The 25,877-nt window shown below is 51.4% G+C and overlaps 1 protein-coding gene across 3 annotated transcripts in view; it reads right to left on the minus strand.

The window, feature by feature from the left end:
• Positions 1-25,877, minus strand: part of HNRNPR (heterogeneous nuclear ribonucleoprotein R) — a 67,431-nt gene that overhangs the window by 7,435 nt on the left and 34,119 nt on the right. For all 3 annotated transcript variants that reach the window (XM_044997918.1, XM_044997919.1, XM_044997920.1), the window contains 2 exons: positions 11,046-11,181; positions 5,313-5,518 (listed from right to left, as the gene is read on the minus strand). In XM_044997918.1, the coding sequence (XP_044853853.1) occupies positions 5,313-5,518; positions 11,046-11,181 (342 nt within the window). The remainder of the gene's footprint in view (positions 1-5,312; positions 5,519-11,045; positions 11,182-25,877) is intronic.

A 25,877-nucleotide genomic window follows, 5' to 3' on the forward strand; every position in this document is an offset into this window, starting at 1 on the left:
CATCAGGTCTCCCAAATATGACAGAAGAAAGGCATCAGAAAGGGAGCCTCTGCCAAGGCCTTGGAGAGAGCAGAACTGATGACACTTTCTGTTCAGTCTGGTGGCAAACAGGTCCACTGAGGGAGCCCCCCACTTCTGGAAAAGCGCCCTGATGACCTACAAGTGGAGTGCCCACTCATGGTGAGAGAAGGACCTGCTGAGGTGATCGTCAGCATGTTTTGGACACTGGGGAGATGCGAGGCTTCCACGTGGATCACATGCTGAATGCAGAAGTCCCACAGGTTGAGGGCACCCTGGCAGAGAGCCGATGTGCATGCTCCCCCCTGCCTGTTGACACAGAACATTGAGGTCATGTTGTTCATCAAGACCTGCATTACCCGATTGGACAGCTGGGGAAGGAAAACACCGTAGGCTAGATGGATGACCCTGAGCTTCCTGATGTTTATATGTAACGCAAGCACCTCTCAAGACCGTAACTCTTGAGTTTGCAGTGTACCAAGATGTGCTCCCCAATCAAGGTCAGATGCATCCGATATCAGGGAGACCGTGGGTCGTGGATTCTCGTACGGCACTCCTTACAACACCAACCTCGGATCAGTCCACCACTGCAGAGAGGTAAGTACCCTCGGAGGTATGACATGACTTATGAGGAGAGGCTGAGGGAACTGGGATTGTTTAGTCTGCAGAAGAGAAGAACGAGGGGGGATTTGATAGCTGCTTTCAACTACCTGAAAGGGGGTTCCAAAGAGGATGGATCTAGACTGTTCTCTGTGGTACCAGATGACAGAACAAGGAGTAATGGTCTCAAGTTGCAGTGGGGGAGGTTTAGGTTGGATATTAGGAAAAACTTTTTCACTAGGAGGATGGTGAAGCACTGGAAGGGGTTACCTAGGGAGGCGGTGGAATCTCCTTCCTTAGAGGTTTTTAAGGTCAAGCTTGGCAAAGCCCTGGCTGGGATGATTTAGTTGGGGATTGGTCCTGCTTTGAGCAGGGGGTTGGACTAGATGACCTCTTGAGGTCCCTTCAAACCCTGATATTCTATGAGGGACTGTGATGACCTTTGTCCAGGTGATGTCTGGCCAGAGAGTAGACTGCTGCTAGCCACATCTGAAGGGGGTACTGCCTGAGTCTTGCATGGCGGACAACATAGATGCATGCTTCCTTGTGACCCAATAGTCTGAGACAGACCCAGGCCGTGGTGAGCAGATGTGCGGTGATGCTGGCAATTAGATGTCATACTGCCTTGAACCTGGCCTCTGGCAGAAATGCTCTGGCTTGGGTAGAGTCAAGTACCATCCCAACAAACAATCCATTGGACTGGGATTAATTTTGATTTTTGTTCATTTATCAGCAGGCCCACAGCTCGACAAGCAGCTTGCAGCATCTCGACACTGTACTGGACCTGGACCAGGTACGGGCAAATCTGGATACCCCTGACGCCTGAAGTAGGCTACCATCACCGACATGCATTTCATAAACATTCTTGGCGTGTTTCTAGGCCAAAAGGGAGCACTGAAAATTGGTAGTGGACGGTCCCAAATACGAAACGTAGGAAACATCTGATCATGGAATACCGACATGTGAAAGTAAGTGTCTTTCAAATCAAGGGCGGCATACCAGTCTCACGGATCTAGGAAAGGAATGATGGAGGCCAAGGAGACCATGTGAAACTTCCACTTCTTGAGGGCCTGCAGGTTGAGGATGGGCCATACACCCCCTTTGGGATTAAAAAATAGCAGGAGTAAAACCCCTTGCCCCTTAAATGTAGCAGGACTTTTTCCATGTCTCCTACTCCCAGAAGGCTCTGTACCTCCTGAGCAAACAGATGCTCGTGAGAAGAGTCCTGAAGGAGGACGGGGGCGGGGGAGGAGAAAGATAAACTGAAGAGTATATCCCCCTGCTACTGTGCTGAGGACCCACCGGTCAGATGTTAGAGAGGCCCAGGCAGAGAGGAAGGGGAAGAGGCAGTTGGAAAACAGGGGGAGCAGGATCCAGGACAGAGACTGGAAGGTCACCTTCGAGTGTACCCTCAAAATGCCTGCTTCCCACCCGGTTGGTTACAGGTGGAGCTCGAGTGAGCAGAGGATGCCAGATGGTGGCCTTCCCGGCACTTGTAGCCCTTTCCCTTTTTACAAAGAGCTCTTACCAGGGTTGGCTCCTGAACCAATTGGTCTGTGGCAGCTTAAATCACTTCCTCACCGGCCCTGGTACGTTCAGGCCTAGGGTGCACAAGGTAGCCCTTGAGTCTTTCGGGCTGTGCAATTTATTGTCTGTTTGCTCGGAAAACAGTGCCGGGCCATCGAATGGGAGGTCCTGGATGGACTGTTGAACCTCCGTTGAAAGGCCTGATGATTGTAACCAGGACACCTGCCTCATCAAAATGGCTGAGGCCATGGTTCGGGCCGCAGAATCTGGGGCCGCTTGGAGGGCTACCCTGGCCATCGCCCTCCCTTCATCGAGGATAGCCAGGAGTTCCTTCATGGACTGCCAAACATTAAAGTCATAACGGCCAAGCAAGGCCTGATTGTTCACCACACTCAGCTGGATACTGGGATGTAGAATAAATTTTTCTACCAAAGAGATCGAACCTCTTTGCCTCCTTGTTCTTCGGCGTCAATCTCGGTTGACCCTGTCTGTCATGCTCATTGGCTGCCGACACAACCAGTGAGCTTGAAGCAGGGGACGTAGAATTTTTGCTCTGTCCGCTTGAAGGTGTGGGTGGAGGTTGTCTACCACAGGGCCTTAGTGATTTTCACCACTCCCTTGTGCACCGTAAATGCCACCCTGGCGGGGGCTGCAGCACCCCATACATCAAATAGGGAGTCCAAGAGCTCTGCTAGCTCCTCGGCTTCCAGCCCCAGGTTTGAGGCGACCCTCTTCAGGAGCTCCTAGTGAGCCTTTGCTTAGTCCTGGGGAACTGGGTGAGAGGGCCCCCACTATTGCCTCATCAGGCAAAGATGATGAGGAAGCAGGTACAGGCAGGTCTGCCAACTCCGCCACGGGAGCCTCAGCAGAGACTGGCTGATCCTGGGGAGCCCGCTCTGACTCCGGGTCCAAATCAGAGTGTGGGTGGGAGACTGTCGCTGACCATTTGTCAGATGCCACCAAAGCCGACCTATGCCCCTGCAATGGTTGGGGAAATCCCCAGGGATTCCAGAGTTGCCAGGGGCTTATGCTGCCACTGGTGGCCCAGCAGAGAATACCAGTGCCTCTGATGGGTGACCCTGGCCCGCGGGGATAATTTCCTCCTCGCTGTTGGAGCCCAAGGAGGGGGGACATGTCTGGGGAACCAGGATGGTGCCAAGGCTGCCTGTCTATCCCTATCCCGTCAACTCTGGCCCTGGACCTCCACTGACGACCTGTACAAGGGTGATGGCGCTCGGTGCCATGATCCCAGTGACGGCATTCGGCAGATCAGCAATAGTACCCAGCAATCAATGCCTTACACTTAGCAAGCAATGCCGCTCCATTGAGCGGGAATGTGAGTGAGCAGACCCACGTGTTGGAGACAGTTGATGTGCTTGCAGTGAACTGCACCAGCAATCCAGCGATCAGTGACGGGGCTCCAGGGACCAACATCTCGACTCTCCAGAGCAGTGCTGTGAGCTGGGAGACTGGCTCGGGCACTCCCAGCATCAGGGCTCTGGGGACTGGTGCCGCGTCTCTGCGGGTCTGTGCTAGCTGATTGGCTATCACCGCCTTGAGCCTGAGGAACGCTGCCTGGAGTCCAGGGGCAGACCCCAGGAACTCTGGCAGGCAAGCCGACCCGTGTCTGGTGGCGCTGCTCAGGTGAGTGTTGACAGGGCACCCCCTACAGTGAGGAGCAGTGCTGTACTGATGGGGACCGCTGAAAGGGTACCAAGGCAAGTTTACTCCTTGAACGGAGCACCTCTGTGACCAGCATAGGCAGCACCGACAGGGACAGAATGTCCTTTGCGGCCTGAAAAGCCCTGAGCATGGACAGCACCATCAGGTGCTGAGTGCCTCTGCTGCTCCGAAGTTGGAGCGTGCCCTCCATCTGGAGGGGAAGAGCTGTCTCTCATGGGATCTTTGCTCTCCTCCCCTTTATGGTGTATAAGGTGACATCCCCTCCCAGCCTCTCTTGCTTTTTAGCTGGTACCAGGGATGGGGAAATCGGTGCTGGTCTGAGGATGGTGCCAGCGGCACACTCCGCTCCAAGGCCTCAGGGCTGGGAGTAAAGTCCGATCTGGTTGGCTCTGAGACCCGTGTAAAGGCCGACTCTATAAGGAGCGCTCGGAGATGAATGTCCTGCTTCTTTTTGGTCCGCAATCAGAAGCTCTTGCAAATGCGATACTTGTGGCTAACATGGGTTTCCCCTAAGCACTTCAAACAGCTTCTCTGGGGATCACTGACTGGCATAGGTTTCTTGCAACAGTCACAAGGTTTGAAGCCCGGGGACCAGGGCATGCCTCGTCCCTGGGTTAAGTCCCATTCGGGACTAACAAACTAACACCTAGTGTAGACTAAGGGAACTATAAAACTAAACTATATACAGAAAGTTCACAACTAGGCAAGGTTGAAAGGGTAAGCTTGCTGAGGCAAGGAGATGTTCCAGCACCATCACTGACGGTAAGGAGGAACTGAGGGTGGAGGGAGCTGGCGGCACCCCTTATACTGGTGCATATGCACGCCCCTTCAGAGGGCGCCAAAGCTGTTCCCCTACGGATACCACTGAGGGAAAAACTTCTGGCACCGGTGTATGTGGCGAGCACACACACCTACAATGGAATGGACATGAGCAAGCACTCGAAGGAGAACTTGTCTCAAATCCCTTGCTAGGGATTACCAATGGAATAGAGCTGGCTCTTATGCTTGCTCCTTCCAACACATGGAGGGGGAACGGCTGGAGTGAGATTCTCAGAACTGTGGTCCAATCACATCTCCCTCATACTCAGTGTGCCCAGGGAAACTGGATGCAGCAGACAATCCAGCCCTCAGAGTGAGTGAGTGAGTACTGCTGACATAAGCCACATGCCTTGGGGTCAATGAGTAATGGGTAGATTCATCTTCCTCCTATCTAACTCTACACTAATGGGAATGGCCTCTCTAGTAGAAGTGCCCTGAACTGTCATACCGGACAGGTACGTTTGATTTCTAGTGCTAGTTATTTTCACTTGAGGGGCTGGAGTACTGGATGAAAGTGCACTCAACTCACAGAAAAGTAAGTCCATCTAACTTTTAGAGATTCTTCAACCAATTGAACAGTGACATCATTCAGAGGCAGCACACCTGCCACCACCAAGGTGTAAATAAAATCATCACAGAATGCAGAGTAGCTCTGCCATCCCTACCTTTGCCATGACTTCTGGATCTGGTTCCTCTACAGGGTCAGCCCATTCCACAGTCACAACATTTCCCCAGACTTTTACTTTCCCACTCATCAACCGACGTCGAGCTTGTGCTGCAGACTTGTGATCTTCATATTCCAGGAAGCAGAATCCCCGGTTCTTCTTCTTATCATCAGGTTGATGATAAAGGATTACATCAACCAAACCCTCTGTAAAACCAACAGCTGGATATAGTTTCATAAAATTTAAGGCCAGAAGGAACCATTAAATCATCTAGGTCTGATCTCCTGTATATCTCAGACAAATTCCACCCAAATACCCCTACACTGAGCCCAACAACTTCAGTTAAAACCAAAGCATTTTATTCCTCAGGATACTGAATTGCTATATGCCACATGGAGAAAACAGGAGAAACTGAGGTGCCACCAATGCTTGAGGCCCCAGCAATGACAGGGAATTTATTAGGTGAGGTAAGCGAAAATGAAGATCAATGCTTCAGGGGAAGACCAAAAAACCCACCAAGGTACCTGCCAATCCGACCTGGAGAAGATTCCTTCCCAACCAAAAAACTGGCAATCGATTAGATCCTGACCATAGGAGCAAGACACCAGCCAGGCATCTAAGACAGAATTTTCTATACCATCTCAAGGGCACTGGCCCACCCTGTCCATCTCTACCCATGGCAGATCTGATGCTTCAGAAGGAGAGAAAAATCCATATTACAATTGGGTATTGGGGGATAAAAAATCCTTCCTGACCCCTGCAGGCAGCCATCTGAGGCATGAGATCAGATTATATAGTCATCATAATACAGAGCTACAAGTGTTATGAGGATTTTCAGGGAAATGCAGCCAGTCTCATTATCCCCCAAACCCTACAAGGCAAGGGGATGATGAGAGGAATTCAGATTCCCAAGTCAGGTAAGAGACCACCATGACTATCCAGCCCAACACCAGCACACAGGCCACAAAACCTCTCCCATAAACTGGATTAAAACGTATTTCAGGAAGTTCTCTAATCTTAAAGCATGCAAGAGTCCACCACCTTATCAGGTAAACTGTTCCACTATTTGATCACTCGGGCTACTAGGAAACTACAGCATTTCACCTTTAGACCCAGGCAGGGTGGATAAAAATCAATTTTTTTTTTAAATCCAATTTTTTTTTTATTTAAATCTGTTTTTGATAAAATGCTTCTTGTGGAAAAAACTTATCTAAAGATTGTTTTAAATTAAGATCCATGATGAGATATCTTTGAGCTATAATGTAATAGGGATTATAAATTCTAATTCTACAGTATTAGACAATATATGCATGTAATGTTTAAGAAAAGTTTTGTAAATGAGTTCCAATAGTTCACAGATTAGGGACCCAATTTTATGGCATTTCACAGGCTTCTGTATAGATTATTTAGGTTAATCTTTCTGTCTACCCAATGAAACTCAGTGCTCAGTCTAGAAGAGGCCATCAGAGATCCTTAGTTTTGCAGTTCTCAAACTGTGGATTTGTGTCTCCAGAGGTAACATGCTTATTAACAGCAAAAATGTTTTTAAAAAATATATAGAGGTGAGAAATAACAGACCTCAACTCTACTGTCCCTCTGCAAATTTGTGTACACAGAGTCAATCCCTTACCTCTAAGTGCAAAATTTCAAAGAGTTCAATGAATCGAAGATTGTTGGGGGCAGAATAGATCTGGACAAGAAGTCTGGAGATAAGTGTGAGAGGCGAGGGACATATGCTTGTTTTGTTAAAAAATTATATGTTTGCTGTTGAAGAAAAAAATCCAGAATTCTTAATGCTGTTGTTTTAGTTAAATAAAATAATTTAAATGTCTGTCTGGTGATGTTCTCCTCCTAATACAGCATGGCAAGAAAATCCTCCAAATAGCAATGTTGAATTGGAGATATTTATGAAGTCACTGAAGTAGATAGGTCACCTCCCAATTACCTTTGGTAAATGAAATAAACAATCATTCATTTTCTGATATATCTGTAAAACTAATCTGAAAAGTCTTCAAAATAAATCACTGTTTAAAAACACAGTGTGTACCTTTTCAAAATGAAACCTATATCTGAGTTGTGAAGAATATGTACACCTCTACCCCGATATAACGCAGTCCTCAGGAGACAAAAAAAACAAAAAACTCACTGCGTTATAGGAGAGACCATGTTATATCAAAACTTGCTTTGCCCCCCTCCCCGATCCTTGTTCCCTGACCGCCCCCTCCAGAGACCCCTGTTGCTAATCACCCCCAGGACCCCACCCCCTACTGAACCCCACTGTCCCCTGACTGCTCCAACCCCTATCCATCGCCCCCCTGCCCTCTGACAGGTTCCCACTGGCAGCGGTGGGAAGCAGAACAGCCCAGGCCCAGCCCGCTCCACTCCGCCACCACTTTCACCATTAGCCATGGCACTCCACTTCCCGCTGCCAGTGAGAGCAGGGAGGTTGGGGAAAGGATGCCCCTCCGCACTCACCTGTGGCAGGAAGCAGAGCGACGCGGCCCCAGCCGTGTCGCTGGGGGGGGCGGCTGGGGAAAGATCCTGCACTCACCTGCCCGACAGGAAGTGGAGCGCCACAGCTGGGAGCTAGCAGAGTAGAGCGGGTTGGGGCCATGTTGCTCCGCTTCCTTCCGCAGGTGAGTACAGAGAGGTTGGGGAAAGGATGCCCCCCATACTCACCTGCGGCAGGAAGCGGAGCGCTGAGGCTGGGAGCTGGCGGAGTGGAGCAGGTTGGGCTGCTCCGCTTCCGCCGCTGCTGGTGAGTGCGGGGGGATCCCTTCCCCCAAACCCCCTCCCCCGAGCGACACGGCTGAGGCCGAGGCCAGGGAAGCAGAGTGGGGCCCCTGCTAATCCCCTGGGCCACTCTGGGACTGTGGGCCCCCAAAAGTGCCTCCCATAGCTCCTGGGTGGTGGGGAAGCCCCTGACCGCCCCTGAGATCCTCTGCCCCTTATCGAACCCCTTGGCCCGGCACCCTCAGAGCTTTACTGCCTTGTATGAGAACCTGCCTTATATTGGGTCACCTTATATCAAGGAGGCTGGGGAAAGGACACCCACAGCACTCACCTGTGGCGGGAAGCGAAGCGCCACAGCTGAGAACTGGTGGAGTGGAGCTTTACTGCCTTGTATGCGAATCCGCCTTATATCGAGGTAGAGGTGTATTAAGGTTATAACAACCAACAAGAATGCACTTTAAGTAGAAAACCATGATTAGAGTCTTCCTGACTAGTGATTTAAATCATGATTTAAATCAAATTGATTTAAATCAAATCCACCCTGCAACCATATGATTTTGTTATGCCTCTATCAACAAGATTGAAAAGCTCTGCATTGCCACATATCTTTTTCATGTGCAAGTACCCATACAGTGAACAAGCCACCTCTCAACATGTTTCCAACAAGTCTCTGCAGACTCAACGGCTGAACACTAAACTAAGTGCATCCAAGTACCTCTGTAAGACCATCAGATACATGAACACAATTTACCCACACACAAAAGTCAGTTTATCAGAAATTGGAACTAAAAAAACCCAAACCCAACCCTACACACCACTCCCATACATCAGATCCACCTTCCTGGATTCTGCACACCAGACCTATTAATTGTCAAAAGTGGATAGGAGGATGGGGCATATGATGTATAGCATATTCCATTTCAGCCCTGAATTGGACATTATTAACCAAAACATTTAGTGACAGTTAAGGTTGCAACGTGATGCATGTGACCCATTCAAATCCTTAAAGGAAGAGTCTCCTGCATTCCTTGACACTTCCACGCTGCATTACAGCTCAGTTGGTCACACAAAATTCAGGAGTCCATAGGACTTTCACTTCCATTCCCCAACAGATACTGAAAAGCAACATATATCCCAGCTTCCAACCTGTATTCTAACACAGAACTGTGTTGATGCAAAAGTATGACACCACATCTATGCAGTCTGTTAATCTGCCTTAATATTACCTAGGTCATCATTAAGGTTTTGCATTAGAGCAATGGTAGGGAACCTGCGGCCCGGCAGGGTAATCCGCTGACGGGCCGCGCGACAGTTTGTTTACATTGACCGCCTGGAAGGCACAGCTGCCCGCAGTTCCCAGTGGCCATGATTTGCCATTCCCGGCCAATAGGAGCTGCAGGAAGTGGCATACGCTGGCTGTTGCTTCCTGCGGTTTCCATTAGCCGGGAACAGCGAACCGTGGCCACTAGGAGCTGCGGGCGGCCAAGCCTGTGGATGGTCAATGTAAACAAACTGTCTCATGGCCTACCAGCAGATTACCCTGATGGGCCGCAGGTTGCCCACCACTGCATTACAGTGTGATAGGGTACATACTTGGCTGGCTGATACAGTCTGGGTCTCAATTCAGGCCAATATCAAGGGTGGGGACATACATGGAAATATAAACAAACAGCAGTTGGTAGAAGTTCACGGTTTTCAGGTCAAGGAAGCTTCCCCTACAATAAAAAGTATTGTGTGGGAGCCTCTCTCAAAATAAAGCAACAAAGAATCCTGTGGCACCTTATAGACTAACAGACGTTTTGCAGCATGAGCTTTCGTGGGTGAATACCCACTTCTTCTTTGTTGCTTTTACAGATCCAGACTAACACGGCTACCCCTCTGATACTATTCTCTCAAAATACTTAATCATCCTACTTCTGAAGTCTATGTATTCTGGGCATCAATCCAAGCTGCACCAAACAAACATGAAAAACTCCAATACAATATCAATTTTAGTTTCTACCTTTTGTCTTATATTTTCTTCATTTCTGAAAAAATATTTAACATGCCAATCCCTTCTGTCCCAGAAGAGAATTCAAGGGATCCTTTCCCCATCTCTCTCTGAAAAAAAAGAGCCAGAGGCTGGGCGGGGCAGACTCAACTCTTTTCCTCTCTGCTCCCTGTAGTTCTTATAACTTGGTACCCTAGTAAGGAAGCAATGGGACATTCCCTTCCTGCAGGAGAATTGCAAGAGAGCAATAATTCTGCACCAACTCTCCCTGCATCTTCTCCAGCTTTGTGATGGTGGGTTGCTTTCTCCTCATAACCTCTGCTTATGATTTGGGTGGGGGGGGGGCGGGGAGGGGGAAGAGAAGAGGAAAGAAAACAAATGGGGTTAGCACTGGTACCTGACTCAGCTACTCCCACCCCTCACCAACTCCATATTTTGTGGGCCAAAAAGTTGCTTGATCATTCCCTCCAACCTCTCAATTGACTCTAGGTGCTGCTTCCATGACATTCTTCACCAGATGGTCCATCTTTAGAGGCTGCCCCAGAGCCTCTCCCTCTGTTATAAGATCTGAGTTTGACCACTTAAAGTCACCCAGAATAAAAATAAGTTTTATTTAAAGGTAGATCAACTCTAACTGACCCAGCTCCTCCCCACTCACTTTGTTTAATAATTAAAAAAAATAAAAATAAAGAAGTATTTCAAAAAACTGAGCTTGGCCTTTTAAAAGTTAGTTTCTGTTGCTCAGTTTCCCCCATATAAAAAGTTTTGTTAGCAGTCACATCTAGAATGCACAGCAGGTAGAGAATGGTGAATATAAAAGAAATATGAACCTTTCATACAGGCTATCAATCTGGAAGTTCATAAAGCCTATGGTACTTCCCACCAGCAATGAACCTGGAACTCCATTTGGAAGTCATCTTTCATTATCACTTGCTATCGTGCTATGAAAGTTAATTTCTGGCACTAATTTTTTACCCATACAAACTCTTTGTTAAGCAGAAGCTCTTTACCTGTGACTTTACTGAACTCTTCCAATATGTTTTCCTTGGTCTTGTTCTTTGGAATTGATCCAACAAACAGTCTGTTGTTCGCCACAGAGATGCACACTCCAAGGTGTTTCCCAGGACGGATTTCATAGTTGTCACACTGGGGAATATGAAGAGATGCCACTAGTATATTTCAGTTTTAACTCCTTAATTCAATATGGATCAAAAGGATAGATAGCCAAAATTATTAACTTAACATCTCTATTAGGGAATTTTATCTCTCACACACACACACACACACACACACGATTTTAGATTGTAATAGAAATCATGCTATATTGGCCAGAATTCGTTAGCTTACTGAAAAGTTCTGAAAAGCCACAAGACAAAACTATATTTTGATAGCATTTCTTTCCACATTGCCCTTCATATGCTGCTTTTCTTCTTAGGCCAAAAGAAATTTTTCCTGCACCTGGAAAGTATCCTGAACATTGTGGCTGCTACCAGAATACACACACCAGTTATATTATTAGCCTGATGTGAAACAGAATCAAATCAATTAAATTATGAAACAGTCTTGAGGGTGCAAACACAACAACATAAGGTTGGGAGTCGCATCATACGCGCATTTAACTTACGCAAATTCAACTATATGCGCTCGGCAGAAAAAAGAAAAATAATAAGATACCTGTGAATAGTGTGGGCAATTCCACCCAATGAGCATATGCCCCAGAGTGAGCATAAGTTGGGAGACGTGAATCTGCTGTTCCCTCAGTCGGTCTCAGTTCCCATGTGCCTCTCAGTGTGAGCATCTCACCTCGCTGAGTGCGATTCTAGTGTTCAAAGATACGTATTTTTTGTACAACACGGCCCCTAAATGCAAGCCAACTACTTCATCTGGTGCTCAACCGAAGAAATAGTGATCGTTCCAATGCTGGAGGAAAAACTGGCTGTGTTGGACTTATTGGGAGACAGTATGTCGGTCTCCAACATGGCGCATAAATATGGCCGCAACGAATCTAGCATCCGTACCATCAAGATTCGAGAGAGAAATTAGTCAAGCCGTGGCATCAAGTGCTCCAATAACTGCTAAGGTGACGAGCCAGGTGTGTGATAAAACTTTAGTGAAGACTGAAAAGGCATTACACTTATGGCTGGAAGACATGAACCGTAAACGAGTGCCTATCAATGGCAACACGTTGTGAGAAAAGGCTCCTAGCCTCTACGCGCTGTTCAAACCTCCTGCCGAAGACGGACAGCCTTCTGATGAGAAGGAATTCAAAGCCAGCCAAAGTTGGCTTAACAGTTTTAGGAACTGCTTCAACCTCAAAAACGTGCAGACTACTAGTGACGCTGCATCTTCCAATGAAGAGGCAGCAAAAGCCTACCCTGAACAATTAAAGAAAATCATAGAAGAAAAGGGCTATCTTCCGGAACAAGTTTTTAATGCTGACGAGACTGGGTATTTTTTTTCCAGAAGAGCTCAACCACACTTACATTTCAAAATCAGAAAGACAAGCCTCTAGCTTCAAAGCAGCTAAAGACTGTGTAACTGTGTTGTTTTGTGGCAATGCGGCTGGACATTTAATAAAGCTGGGCTTGCTCTACAAGGCTGCAAATCCCCATGCCCTAAAAGGCAAGAACAAAAATCTCCTGCCTGTGTTCTGGCAATCAAATAAAAAGGCTTGGGTGATGGCAGCATTATTTCTGGATTGGCTGCACAAGTGTTTCATTCCAGAAGTCAAGCGGTACCTCGAAGAGAAAGGACTTGACTTTAAAGTGTTACTAATCATAGACAATAGTCCTGGCCACCCTATGGCACTCTGGTTTGCACATAATGATGTTGAAGTCACCTTTCTCCCCGCCAATACCACCTCCATCCTCTCGACCAAGGTGTGATTCGCTGTTTCAAGGCCACGTACATGAGGCTTACATTCTCACAGATACGTAGCACTATGGATGCTGATCCCAATCTTAATGTGATGGAGTGTTGGAAGTCCTTCAACATTGCCAACTGCATCACTTATATTAAACAGGCAATGGATGCAATCAAGCCTGAACATTCAATGCATGTTGGCGAAACTTATGGAAAAAAATGTCTGAATGATTAAGGGTTTCCCAACCATTAACAAAGAAGTGAAACGCACTGTTCAGGTGGCCAGTCAAGTGGGCGGTGATGGCTTTGTCGATATCCTTGAGGAAGAAATTGAAGAATTAATTGAGGGCCACAGAGAAACATTGACTATCGAAGAGTTAGAGGAACTGATAAAATCATCTACAGAAAACGCAGATGACAACAGGAAGAGCCAGCAAGTTGAAATCTTCATAAATTTGTTGAAGTGTTCCAAGCAGCAAAACACCTGAATGATTTAAAAGACTGTTACTCACCTGTAGTAACTGTTGTTCTTCGAGATGTGTTGCTCCTATCCATTCCAGTTAGGTGTGCACGCCGCGCGTGCACGGCATCTCGGAACTTTTTTACCCTAGCAACTCCGGCGGGCCGGCTGGGCGTCCCCTGGAGTGGCGCCGCTATGGCGCTAAATATATACCCCAGCTGGCCCGTCCGCTCCTCAGTTCCTTCTTGCCGGCTACTCCGACAGTGGGGAAGGAGGGCGGGTCTGGAATGGATAGAAGAAACACATCTCGAAGAACAACAGTTACTACAGGTGAGTAACCGTCTTTTCTTCTTCGAGTGATTGCTCCTATGCATTCCAGTTAGGTGATTCCCAAGCCTTACCTAGGCGGTGGGGTCGGAGTGAGACGTGGCGGAGTGTAATACCGCGGAGCCGAAGGCTGCGTCGTCTCGAGACTTGCACCAACGCGTAGTGGGAGGTGAAGGTATGGACCGAAGACCAGGTGGCTGCTCGACAGATGTCCTGGATGGGGACATGGGCCAGGAAGGCGGCCGACGAGGCATGCGCTCTCGTGGAGTGAGCGGTGAGGCGGCACGGCGGCACGCGAGCAAGCTCGTAGCAGGTCCGGATACACGCAGTGACCCAAGAGGAAATCCGCTGGGAGGATATCGGCTCGCCCTTCATGCAGTCAGCAACCGCTACGAACAGCTGGGGCGAACGCCGGAATGGTTTAGTCCGCTCGATGTAGAAAGCGAGCGCCCTGCGGACGTCGAGGGTGTGCAGCTGTTGCTCCCGAGGTGAGGCATGCGGCTTCGGGAAGAACACCGGGAGGAAGATCTCCTGGTTGAGGTGGAAGGCTGACACCACCTTTGGGAGGAAAGCCGGATGAGGTCGAAGCTGCACCTTGTCCCCGTGGAAGACGGTGTATGGCGGACCAACCGTCAGAGCGCGGAGCTCAGACACTCGTCTCACTGACGTAATGGCGATGAGGAAGGCCGTCTTCCAGGAGAGGTAGAGCAGAGAGCACGTGGCCAAGGGCTCGAAAGGAGGACCCATCAGCTTGGCCAGCACGAGGTTCAAATCCCAGGTCGGGGCAGGACGCCGCACAGGTGGGTACAAGCGGTCCAGGCCTTTAAGGAAGCGGGAAACCATTTGGTTGGAGAAGATGGACCGACCTTCCACGGATGGACGAAAGGCGGACACTGCTGCCAGGTGAACTCTCCAGGAGGAGACCGCAAGGCCTTGCTCCTTAAGGTACCAGAGGTAGTCCAGGATGGTAGGGACAGGGACCACGAACGGATTGAGGCCTCGCTGGTCACACCAGAGCGCGAACCGCTTCCATTTCGCCAGATAGGTGGAGCGAGTGGAAGGCTTTCTACTCTCTAGGAGGACTTGCTGAACTGCCACTGAACAGTCCCTCTCTGCGTGGGTCAACCACTCAGGTACCAAGCTGTAAGATGGAGGGACTGCAGGTTCGGATGGCGGAGTCTGCCGAAGTCCTGAGTAATGAGGTCCGGCCACAACGGGAGGGGGATGGGATCCCGAACGGAGAGCTCGAGCAGCAGGGAGTACCAATGCTGCCTCGGCCAGGCCGGAGCTACGAGAATGATGGTGGCTCTGTCCCTCCGCAGCTTCTGAAGCACTCGGTGAACGAGCGGGAACGGAGGGAAGGCGTAGAGTAGGCGATCCTTCCAGGGATACAGGAAGGCGTCCGACAGGGAGCCCGGCGAGTGGCCCCGGAATGAGCAAAACAGGTGACACTTCCTGTTTTCCTTGGACGGGAATAGGTCTACTTGGGGAAACCCCCACCTCTGGAAGATCGTGTGTATGACATCTGGACGGAGGGACCACTCGTGAGAGAGGAACGACCTGCTGAGATGGTCGGCCAGCGTGTTCTGCACTCCCGGAAGAAAGGACGCTTCTAGGTGAATGGAGTGGGTCACACAGAAGTCCCACAGGAGCATCGCTTCCTTGCAGAGGAGGGAGGAGCGGGCTCCGCCCTGCTTGTTCACGTAGAACATTGCTGTTGTATTGTCCGTGAACACCGTCACACAGCGGCCTTTCAGGTGGGTGCAGAAGGTGCGACAGGCTAGACGGATCGCTCGCAGCTCGCGTACATTGATGTGGAGAGCGAGCTCCTGCGGCGACCACAGACCTTGGGTGTGAAGGTCGCCCAGGTGAGCCCCCAAACCGAGCGCTGAGGCATCCGTGGTCAGCGTGGCGGACGGGCGAGGCGGATGGAACGGGACTCCCGCACAAATGACCTGCGGGTCTAGCCACCAGTTGAGGGAGTCGAGGGTCGGCCTGGAGACTGTGACCACCATATCGATGGGATCGCGATTCGGTCGGTACACCGACGCGAGCCAAGACTGGAATGGGCGGAGGTGGAGCCGCGCGTACGCGGTGACATACGTGCAGGATGCCATGTGGCCTAGGAGGCGGAGGCAGGAGCGCACCGTCGTGGTCGGGAAGGAGACGAGGTCCCGGATGATGGAGACCATGGTCTGATGTCGAGATTGTGGCAGGCAAGCTCGGGCTATCACGGAGTCGAGGACCGCTCCAATGAACTCCACCCGCTGTGACGGAACCAAAGTGGACTTCTCGGCGTTGATGAGAAGCCCGAGCCGTCGGAAGAGGGACAGGATGTCTGTCAACTGGCCCATCACCAGCTGTTGAGACTGATCGCGAACCAGCCAGTCGTCGAGATACGGGTAGACATGTATCCGACGACGGCGGAGGGCTGCGGCAACCACCGCCATGCATTTGGTGAACACCCGCGGTGCGGTGGAGAGGCCGAACGGCAACACGGCGAACTGGTAGTGGGTGTTGTTGACCACAAACCGGAGGTAACGTCGGTGAGGAGGATAAATCGCGACATGGAAATAACGGGAGTAGAATCTCCTGCCCCGCCTGTCTTGAGACCCTCTATGGCACCCACGCTCAACAGAGTCTGGACCTCCTGTAAGAGGAATTGCTCATGAGAGGGGTCCCTGAAGAGGGACAGGGAGGGTGGGTGGGAAGGTGGGGGCGAAACAAATTGCAGGCGGTATCCCGACTGGACCGTTTGAAGCACCCAGTTGTCTGATGTTACTTGGGACCACGCCGAAAAGAAATGGGAAAGGAGGTTGTAAAATAACGGGGAAGGATCCGGTAGGGAGAGTGATGGGCCGTCCTCGAGCGTCCCATCAAAAGGCCTGCTTGGCCCCCTGAGGGGCCTTGGAAGAGGCCTGGCCCTGACTACGCCGATTGCCGGACGGACGACGGCGATTTTGAGCCGTCGCCGGCTATTGTACGGCCGATAGCGTTGCTGGTAGAAGGGCCGTGAGGGTTGCTGCCGGAAGGACCTGCGTTGTGTCGCCGGCGTGTGCATCCCTAGGGTGCGGATGGCAACGCGACCGTCCTTTAGGGTCTGGATCCGGGAGTCTGTCTTTTCGGAAAAAAGACCCTGCGTGTCGAAGGGCAGGTCCTGCAGTGTATATTGCACCTCCGGTGGCAGGGTGGAGGACTGCAGCCAGGCTATGCGCCGCATCGACACGCCGGAGGCTAAGGTCCGAGCTCCGGAGTCCGCAGCGTCGAGGGCGGCCGTGACGGAGGACCTAGATGATCTCCTTCCCTCCTCTAACATCGCCGTGAACTCCTGGCGGGAGGCTGACGGCAGGAGCTCCGTAAACTTTGCCAGGGACATTAGGATATCAAACACGTATCTGGCTAGGAGGACCATCTGGTTAGCAATACGCATCTGCAGGCCACCCGCCGAGTAGACCTTGCGGCCTAGCAGGTCCATGCGTCGGGCGTCCTTGGACTTCGGCGCGGGGGCAGGTTGACCGTGCCTCTCGCGGTCGTTAACCGATTGCACCACCAAGGAGTCTGGGGTCGGGTGGGTATAAAGGTACTCATAGCCCGTAGGGGGAACTGAGTATTTACGCTCAACCCCGCGGGCCGTGGGAGGGATGGAAGCTGGTGTTTGCCAGAGCGTGGTGGCGTTCTTTTGGATAGTTTTTACAAAGGGCAACGCCACCCGGACGGGAGTGTCCGCACCAACCACGTTGGTAATAGGGTCCTCGCCCTCTTGGACCTCCGCCACTGGGAGATCCATGGCCTTCGCCACTCGGCGAAGCAGGTCCTGGTGGGCCTTAAGGTCTATGGGTGGCGGCTCCGTGGTCGAAGCACCAGCCACCGCCTCGTCCGGCGAGGACGATGAGGACAAGCCCTGCACGACGGCCTCCTCCGCAGGGGCTACTGACTGTGCCTCGGCTGGGTCGTGCTGCATGGAGGACCGGCGGTCCGGCTGAACGGAGGGCTCACGTCGAGGCGAAGGGGCCGCGTGGCTAACCGTTGCCTCGGGGGCCCTGCGCTCGGAGGCCGAGTCTCTTGGGGGAAACGGTACCCCCTGTGCTTCATACTGGGCCCAGGGAACCCAGAAGCCCCACTTTTGAGCCCCTTGAGGATCACCGTGAGGGGTCGGTGGCAAGTGTGCGTTGCTGTCCGCACCGGAGGCCACCGATGCCGGGCGAGATGGCCAAGGAGGTGCTGAGGCGCTGACTGATTGTACCGCCGAAGGCGGTAGTCTGTCCGCAGACGGTGCCGAAAAACAGTGTCTGTCCATTCGGTACCGGGACGGTGACCGAGACCGTCGGCCACCGCGGTGCCGGGAGCTCGACCGGTGCCGGGAGCTCGACCGGGAGCGGGATCTGCGGTGCCGGGAGTGGCTGCGAGAGTCGCGGTGCCGGGACCGGTGCCGGGACTGAGACCTCCGACGGTGCCGACACGACGGCGATCGGGACCTGGATCGGTGCCGGGAGTGCGACCGGTACCGGGATGACGAACGGTACCGGGACTCCGACCGGCGTCGGGATGGCGACCGGTACTGGGACGGCGAACGGTGCCGAGAATGAGATCGGCGGGATGGCGACCTCCGTCGGGACCGGGAGCGTGACCGGGACCTGGAGCATCGTCTGTGCCGGCGGTCTGCAGAGGGTGGCCGGATCATCATTGCCGGTTTGCCTGCAGACGCGACAGCCCGCACCGGCGGTGCCGGGGGCCGGAGGCTCGGTGCCTCTACGAGCTGTATCAGCTCTCGCGGGGAGGCGAATGTCTCCGGCGTTGACGGCAGCTGGGGCTCAACCTCGGACGGCACCGGGGAGCGTGGCGGCGCCGGACTCGACGGGCCTTGCGGCGCCGGAGTCAAGGGTCCGGTGCACGGCTTGTGCACGGGCACCGCGGGGGCCGCCAGGAGCGCAGCCGCTTTCGCCGAGTCCTCAGCGCGAGCCTGAGCCAGTGCCTTCGCTAGCCTCTGCTTCTTCGCGGGCGAAAGCGAGCGGTGCCGAGACTTCGTAACCGCTTTCTGCATCGGCGGTGCCGCGGAGGTGGAGCGGCTCGGCGCCGCCGATGCGCTCTGCACCGAGGCAGTTCGCGGTGCCGGCGCGGACGGTGCCGGTGGCTGAAGCGACGCCTCCATCAAAATCTGCTTCAAGCGGATATCCCGCTCTTTCCGGGTCCGCGGTTTAAAAGTCGAACAGATCGAACACTTGTCTGTTCTGTGCTCTTCGCCCAGGCAACGGAGACAGGCGTCGTGCGGGTCTCCGATGGGCATAGGCCTCTGGCACGCCGCGCAGGGCTTAAAGCCCGGTGCCTTGGGCATGAGCCCGCACCGGGTGAGGTAAAAAGGGGAAAGCCCCCCCCTTTTACCTTATCTATTTACACTAACTATCTAACTAAGTAACTGTCAAACTAACTACCAAACTAACTATATACAAATCAGAAGCGAAAGCTAGGGTCGTGGAGAACGAAGAGCACTCCACAGTTCCAACTGGCCGTCACGGGCGGTAAGAAGGAACTGAGGAGCGGACGGGCCGGCTGGGGTATATATTTAGCGCCATAGCGGCGCCACTCCAGGGGGTGCCCAGCCGGCCCGCCGGAGTTGCTAGGGTAAAAAAGTTCCGAGATGCCGTGCACGCGCGGCGCGCACACCTAACTGGAATGCATAGGAGCAATCACTCGAAGAAGAATTTCTGAATATGATCCCTCTATGGAACGAAGCCTCAAAATCACACACAGTATTACGGACTATTTGAGACTGTATCAAGAAATGTTTGAGCAGCTCAAATGACAACAGCGACAGTTGCTGATCACGTTGTTCAAGGAACAACCACCAGCAGCAGAGCAGCCTACGCAATCAACTTCTTGAGCTGAACCAGAGAGGGGAAGGGGGCACTCCCCATGAGCCTGCACAGCACAAGGGTCAAGTCCCAGGGAGGGACAGGGTCCCAGACATGTGGACAGAGGTGCTCCAGGCCCTTTAAAAACCTTGCCCTCATAGGCCAAAGAGACCTGCCCTGGAGTGGAGGATGCAATGCCAAGATGGCTTCCAGGTGGATCTTGATGGAAGATAGGGACTACCCTTTAAGCTTGAGATGCAACAAGTAGTCCAAGACATCCTGCAGCTAGGCCTGAAGATGCTGCTCCAAAGCCCAGCATGCGAACTGCTTCCACTTTGCCAGGTAGATCGCCCTGAGTGAGAGCTTTCTGCTGCCCGACAAAACCTGCTGGACCAAAACCAAGCATGCCTGTTCTGCGCTTAGCCATGCAAGGGCCACGCTGTCAGGTTCGGATGCAGCGGGTTGCCGTGGTTCTGAAAAAGCAAGTCCAGCTGAAGAGGCAGGGAAGAGGGGTAACTGCCGAAAGATCCAACAGCATGCTGAACCAGTGCTGATGGGGCCATGCGGGGGCCATGAGGATAACCCTTGCTCTGCCCTGTTTGACTTTCACCAGGACTCTGTGGATTAACAGCACCGGTGGAAAGGCATACATGAGCACCCCCAACCAGAGGTGGAGGCTGTCCAGACCCTGGATGGAAAAGAACTTGTTTGTGTCCAGACAGAACAGGAAGTGCTACAAATCCACCTGGGGAGTTCCCCACCTTTGGAAGATTATGTCGACCACGGGGATGGAGAGACCATTCATGGAGAGATGAGATAGTCCTACAGACCTGATCTGCCAGGAGGTTCCTGGAGCTGGGTAGGTGAGCAACAACCAGATGGATGGTATGCTGCACGCAGAAGTCCCCAAGGCTGAGCACCTCCTGACAAAGGGTTGAGGATCTGGTACCTCCCTGCCTGCTGATGTAATACATTGTGGCTGTATTGTCCATCAGGACCTGCACCACTTTGCCTCTCAAGTGGGGCAAGAACGCCTGGCAGGCCAGACAGAGGACTGCCCTAAGCACCCTCACATTGATATGGTGGGGTAAGTTATCCTGCAGCCAGCAGCCCTGTGTGTGAAGTTCACCCCAGATCCAATGAGTCAGAGACCAGGGTTAGAAATGGGGACAGAACTGCGAAGGGGATCACCTGGAGCATCCGATCAGAGAGCCAACCACCCAGCGCAGAGACAGTATGATGTGGTTCGGTACTCTGACCATCCAGTGCAGAGCATGTTTGTTTGGGGTATAGACCGAGGCCAGCCACACTTGGAGAGGCCGTAGATCTAGCCGAGAGTGAGGAACCACATACATGCAAGTGGCCATGTGACCCCACAGGTATAGGCAGATGTGGCCCGTAGTCAGCAGGTGGTCCCTTATCAGACAAATCAGGGATGACAAGGCCTGAAAGTGTTCTTCTGGAAGGCAGGCCCTGGATCACCTGGAGTCGAGAACTGTTCTGATGAACTCTATGCATTAGACAGGTGTTAACGTGGACTTTTCCATGTTTATCAACAGGTCCAGGTGGCGGGAGGTGGAATGCACCAGTTCGAGGCTTCTCTGTACCTGTTCTGGAGATCCGCCCCCTTGATGAACCAGTCGCTGAGGTACTGAAACAGATACCTCAGACATTGAGGGAGCTAAGCCACCACTGGTGCCACACATTTTGTGAACACCCTCAGGGCCAAAGGATAGCGCTGTGAACTGGAAACGGCGCCCTCCCATCATAAACCGGAGGAAACACCTGTGGCCCGGGAATCTAGAAGAGTGGAAATAAGTGTCCTTCAAGTCGAGAGCAGCAAACCAATCTCCTGCATCCAGGGAGGGGATGATAGCAGCCAGGGAAACCATGCAAAACTTCAGTTTCTTGAGAGACTTGTTGAAGCGACGCAGGCCCAGGATGGGTCTGAGGCCCCCTTTTGCCTTTGGTATTAGGAAGTACCAGGAGTAGAACCTTTTTCCTCTCATGCCCCGAGGAACCTCTTCTACTGCCCCCAGGCACAGAAGGTTCTCGACCTCCTGAACAAGTAGGTGCTCATGAGAAGGGTCCTTGAAGAGGGACAGGGAAGTTGGGGGTGGAGGGGGAGAGGAGAGGTGGCCAAAAATTGCAGGGTATAGCCCCAAGATATTATGTCCAGGACCCGCAATCCGATGTGAGCCACAACTAGGCTGAACAATAGGGGAGGAGGCCATTGAAGAAAGGTAACGGCCCCTGTTTTTCCTTTTCATTGGCCAAGGAGACCACTAGCGAGCCAGGGAGAGGGTGGGTATACTCAAAACTCAAAAAAAAGATACTTAAAACTTTTGGCCAGGACAAAGTACTTATTTTTGACCCATTCTGAGGTGGGAAGGATGGAGGAGAGAGTGTTTGCCAGATGGCCTTGGCAATTTTGAGGACCTCATCATTCACCACACATCAGGGTAGAGGCCGACAGGACACTGAATAAAGTGTCCACCTGTTCGACCGCCTCCTTCACATCGATGCCCAAGTTCTCGGGCACCCACCGGAGCAAGGCCTGGTGGTCCTGAAAAAGTTGGGCATGCTGGCCGTGGAGGGTCCTGCAACCGCCTCGTCCAGGGACGAAGGTTATGACTGTCCCACCAAAGGACTGTCCCTCCGTCGGGGAGGGTGGCTTGGGGTGGGGACCACCTCCCGAGTCTCAGCTTCTGGGTGTGTCTCTGGTTCCAAGCTCAGTGCCATCGGTGCCGGTTGCTCTGAGGGAGCAGCCTATGAAAGGTCCAGTAATTGCTATGAACCCCCCATGCATTCTAACAAGGCCACTGCACGGGCCACTGACCCGGCTGCCATTGCCTCTGCGCTGTCAATGCCGGATCGGTAACCCATTCCCGCCTCTGGGGTCTAGGCAATGGGCTGAAGTGACCCTCTGTTCCAGAGTAACCTCCTTCTGGAGACCACGGAGGGGCTTTAGATGGCCAAGTCTGCCTTGAGACCACCGATAACAGTGACTGGTGCCCTGCATGGGGGGGGGCCAGTACCCACACCATGGAGACCTGTGTCGGTGCCAAAGGGGACCAGAGGCGGGAAGGAGAACATTGCCACGGCATCAGCGATTGGCAATGAGAAGATGACCTGCAGCATGGCAATCGGTGCTGGTAGTAGAGGGAACAGCACCTTCCTCTTGGCGAACTGCATTGGTGCGAAGGTGACAGAGACCGTGGTGCCAGTGACCAACCACAAGCATCTGCTGGCCTGGACGGAGGCTCCGGTGTGCATCGGTGTGGTGGAGGAGAGCACGCCGTTGTCCCAGGGAAATCTGCGGCGCCCTCTTGGGGAGCCTTCACAGAAGCTTTGGCACCTGCTGTGCGGGCGGAGGCCTGTGCTCCTTCAATGCCTGGGGAGCATGTGTTGGCATTGGTGCCTGCAAGGAAGATGGTTCAGTACTGCTCACAGGAGTCAGAGGAGGACCTTTTACTGGGCTAACGGCCCCTGCTGGAGAAAGCAGACTGTGGGGTGCCGAGTGAGTGGATGGCCCAAGGCAGTTCCTTTGCCTGCAGTCCCCTGGCTTTTCTTCACTGACACTGGGGAGCCGTGCTTCTGCGTCTTCTTTTTCGGTACTGGTGACAGGGAGTGATGCTGGGAAAAGCCCAGTGCCGGTGTACTTTTTACCAATGCCGAGGTGCTTGGTGACTCATGCCGAGGAGGCGCAGATGGACTCCATAAGGAGAGCCCGGAGCCAAATGTTCCACGCTTTTTGCGGACGAGGCTGAAAGTTCTTGCAGATACAGCACTTGTCTCAAGGCACACATCAAAGACAACTGCCATGAGAGTCACTAACAGGCACAGGACTGTTTCAGTCTGTGCAGGGCTTGAAACCAGGAGACTGGGGCACCTCCTGGACCCTTAACTATTAACAGGTACTTAGTATTAAGTACTAAGGATAACTATATACAAGGCCTCAGGGCACAAAGACCAAGGGAGGAAAAAAAACTAGTCCTTGTCAAGCAAAGACAGGTGCTCTGACTGACCACCACGGGTGGTAAGAAGGAACTGAGAGGGTGTAGGGCCAGCGACACCTGATATACCAGCGCATGGGTGCAGCACTTAAGGGGGCACCACAGCCAAACTTACAGATTGGCAAAAATCTGATGACTGCGCACGGGCACACCTAGAATGGAATTGTAATGAGAAAGAACTCAAAGAACAGTTTATTGAAGGGATTAATATTTGATCCAAATTCATTTGAAAATTTGGTTTCAATACAAATAGAGTGATTCATAATACAATATTTAATAGAAACTTATTAGAAGTTTAAGTGAACTCAGAATCTGTTTTTCAACGGTGTTGATTATGTTTTTTTGTTTTTTAATTCAAGACTGCTCCCACTCCCACTGAAGTCATTAAAAATTTCATCACTGATGTTAATGAAAGCAGAATCATACCCTATGATTGAAGCCTACACAAGTCAACATTGTCCCATACTATTTGAAGCTTAATGATCTTAATTCAATCGTAATGGAAACTCAAATCTTTGCTAAAAATAATAGTTAATACCAAGCTCGAAGACTGATTTTTTCCCCCAATATCTTGCAGAAAGGACATTTTATTTCTCAAAAGCAGGTTTCATGGTTGAATTTATACTTGGCAAAGAGATGAAAACACTAATACGGGCAGTCCTCAGACTTGCAATACAATTGGTTCCTGAAAATTGTGTTGTGAGCCAAGATGTCGTAACTCGGAACCGCAATCCACTCCATTGTGGGACCAAGCTTCGTACCGTCAAAATCAATTGTCAAAAGTTGAATCGGGGTGTCAATTCATAAGAAACATAGGTGCTGTTTGTCATAAGTTGAACATTGTAAAGTCAAGGACTGCCTGTACAAACATTGTGGGTTTGAAAATTCTGGATAGGACACACTTTTGAAATTTATATACATACACAATGCACATATGGGGAAAACATCCATGTGATAAATCATTCACCAGTGACCCATCACCTGCCCACTAAGCCACAGCCGAGAGTTATTTTAACATTTCCATATCTTGAGCAGCTTCAGAGAGAACTTTGTGGAATTTCTTAAACTAACCTGCCCAAGGAATGTTTTTTCTTGCTTCAAATTACTGTCACAAGGCCCAGCACAAGAAACAGGAGTGGGCCAACAATGATTTTTAGAAGTATTAACTTCAAAGCTGGACTTTTCATGGCCCCTCAGGGCTATGAATTTCAGCTCCATATTATTGGAAAAGATGAATTATGCATGTCCTGTTGGGAATTTGAGTCCTGGAAGAGCCCAAGATAATCTTATACAGTGATATGTTTATTCAAATTCTTAGATTATGACTGCTGAGTTCTTTTCAGTGAGGCTAATAAGCTGCCAGTGTTTGCTTGAAACCTCACCCTGTTAACAGGTGTTGATCCTATTAGGAAAGGGGTAAGTGGGTTTTGATGAAGCTGGAGAGAGGCTATACATTATATATATATATATATAGCAGTAGTATTCAATCTTTTCAGCCTGAGGGCCAATCACTCCCCTCCCCCCAAAGTGGGATGAATTCTCTGGCCTGCTCTGCTCCATTTGGACTACTTAGGCAATACAAGGAGAGCAGAAGGCACCTGCAGGTCACCTGCTGAGGATTCACCCAAGAGCGAATAAAACCAAAGCATTCAGTTCCTGTGACTCATATCCTGTAGCCCCAGTACAGAGGATATTATTGGGCTGTGGAGAGGCATGTCATAGGCAAATATACAGCTTCCATTCTAGTCCTCCATAGCTGGCATATAGCCTTTTGGCAACAGCTGTCAATTAGCAGTCTTCACCCTTTCCCTCTTGGGCTTTGTGGGGGAGGGACGTCATCCCTTACTAGGAGTTCCTCTAGGCTCAGGCTGAGTCAATCAAGTATCTATCCCGCTCTCCCTGATGTCAGGAATATAGAGGAAGAGCTGCTATACCTCAGCAGGAAAAGGTAAAGTAGCTGAGTAGAGCTCTCCTGGGACTGCAGAGGAAGCAGTAGGAGACAGTATTCCCACCCACCCCTCTGTAGCGAGAAGGCAGATTTAGACACTTCAATTTAAATGTCACATAGTGAAACTTGATTGCAAACAGCAGCAATGTCACATGAAGTTGCCCTGTGGTCTTATGAGGTTGTCTCTTCAGATGGCCATATACCAAGGAGGATTAGGTGACAGAAGAAAGGGAGATTGGGGCACTGAGTCTGCCATTTCTCCTGAGGTCTCAGTTCTCTTACTCTGTTCTGGATGTTGCCTGAGCTCCAGAACGAAGTTAATTTTTTAATATGGAATCAAACTGCAGTTTTCTTAACATAGTTGCCCCCAAAGATGACTT

Source organism: Mauremys mutica, chromosome 23, assembly GCF_020497125.1.
Source record: "Mauremys mutica isolate MM-2020 ecotype Southern chromosome 23, ASM2049712v1, whole genome shotgun sequence".
NCBI classification, from domain to species: domain Eukaryota; kingdom Metazoa; phylum Chordata; order Testudines; family Geoemydidae; genus Mauremys; species Mauremys mutica.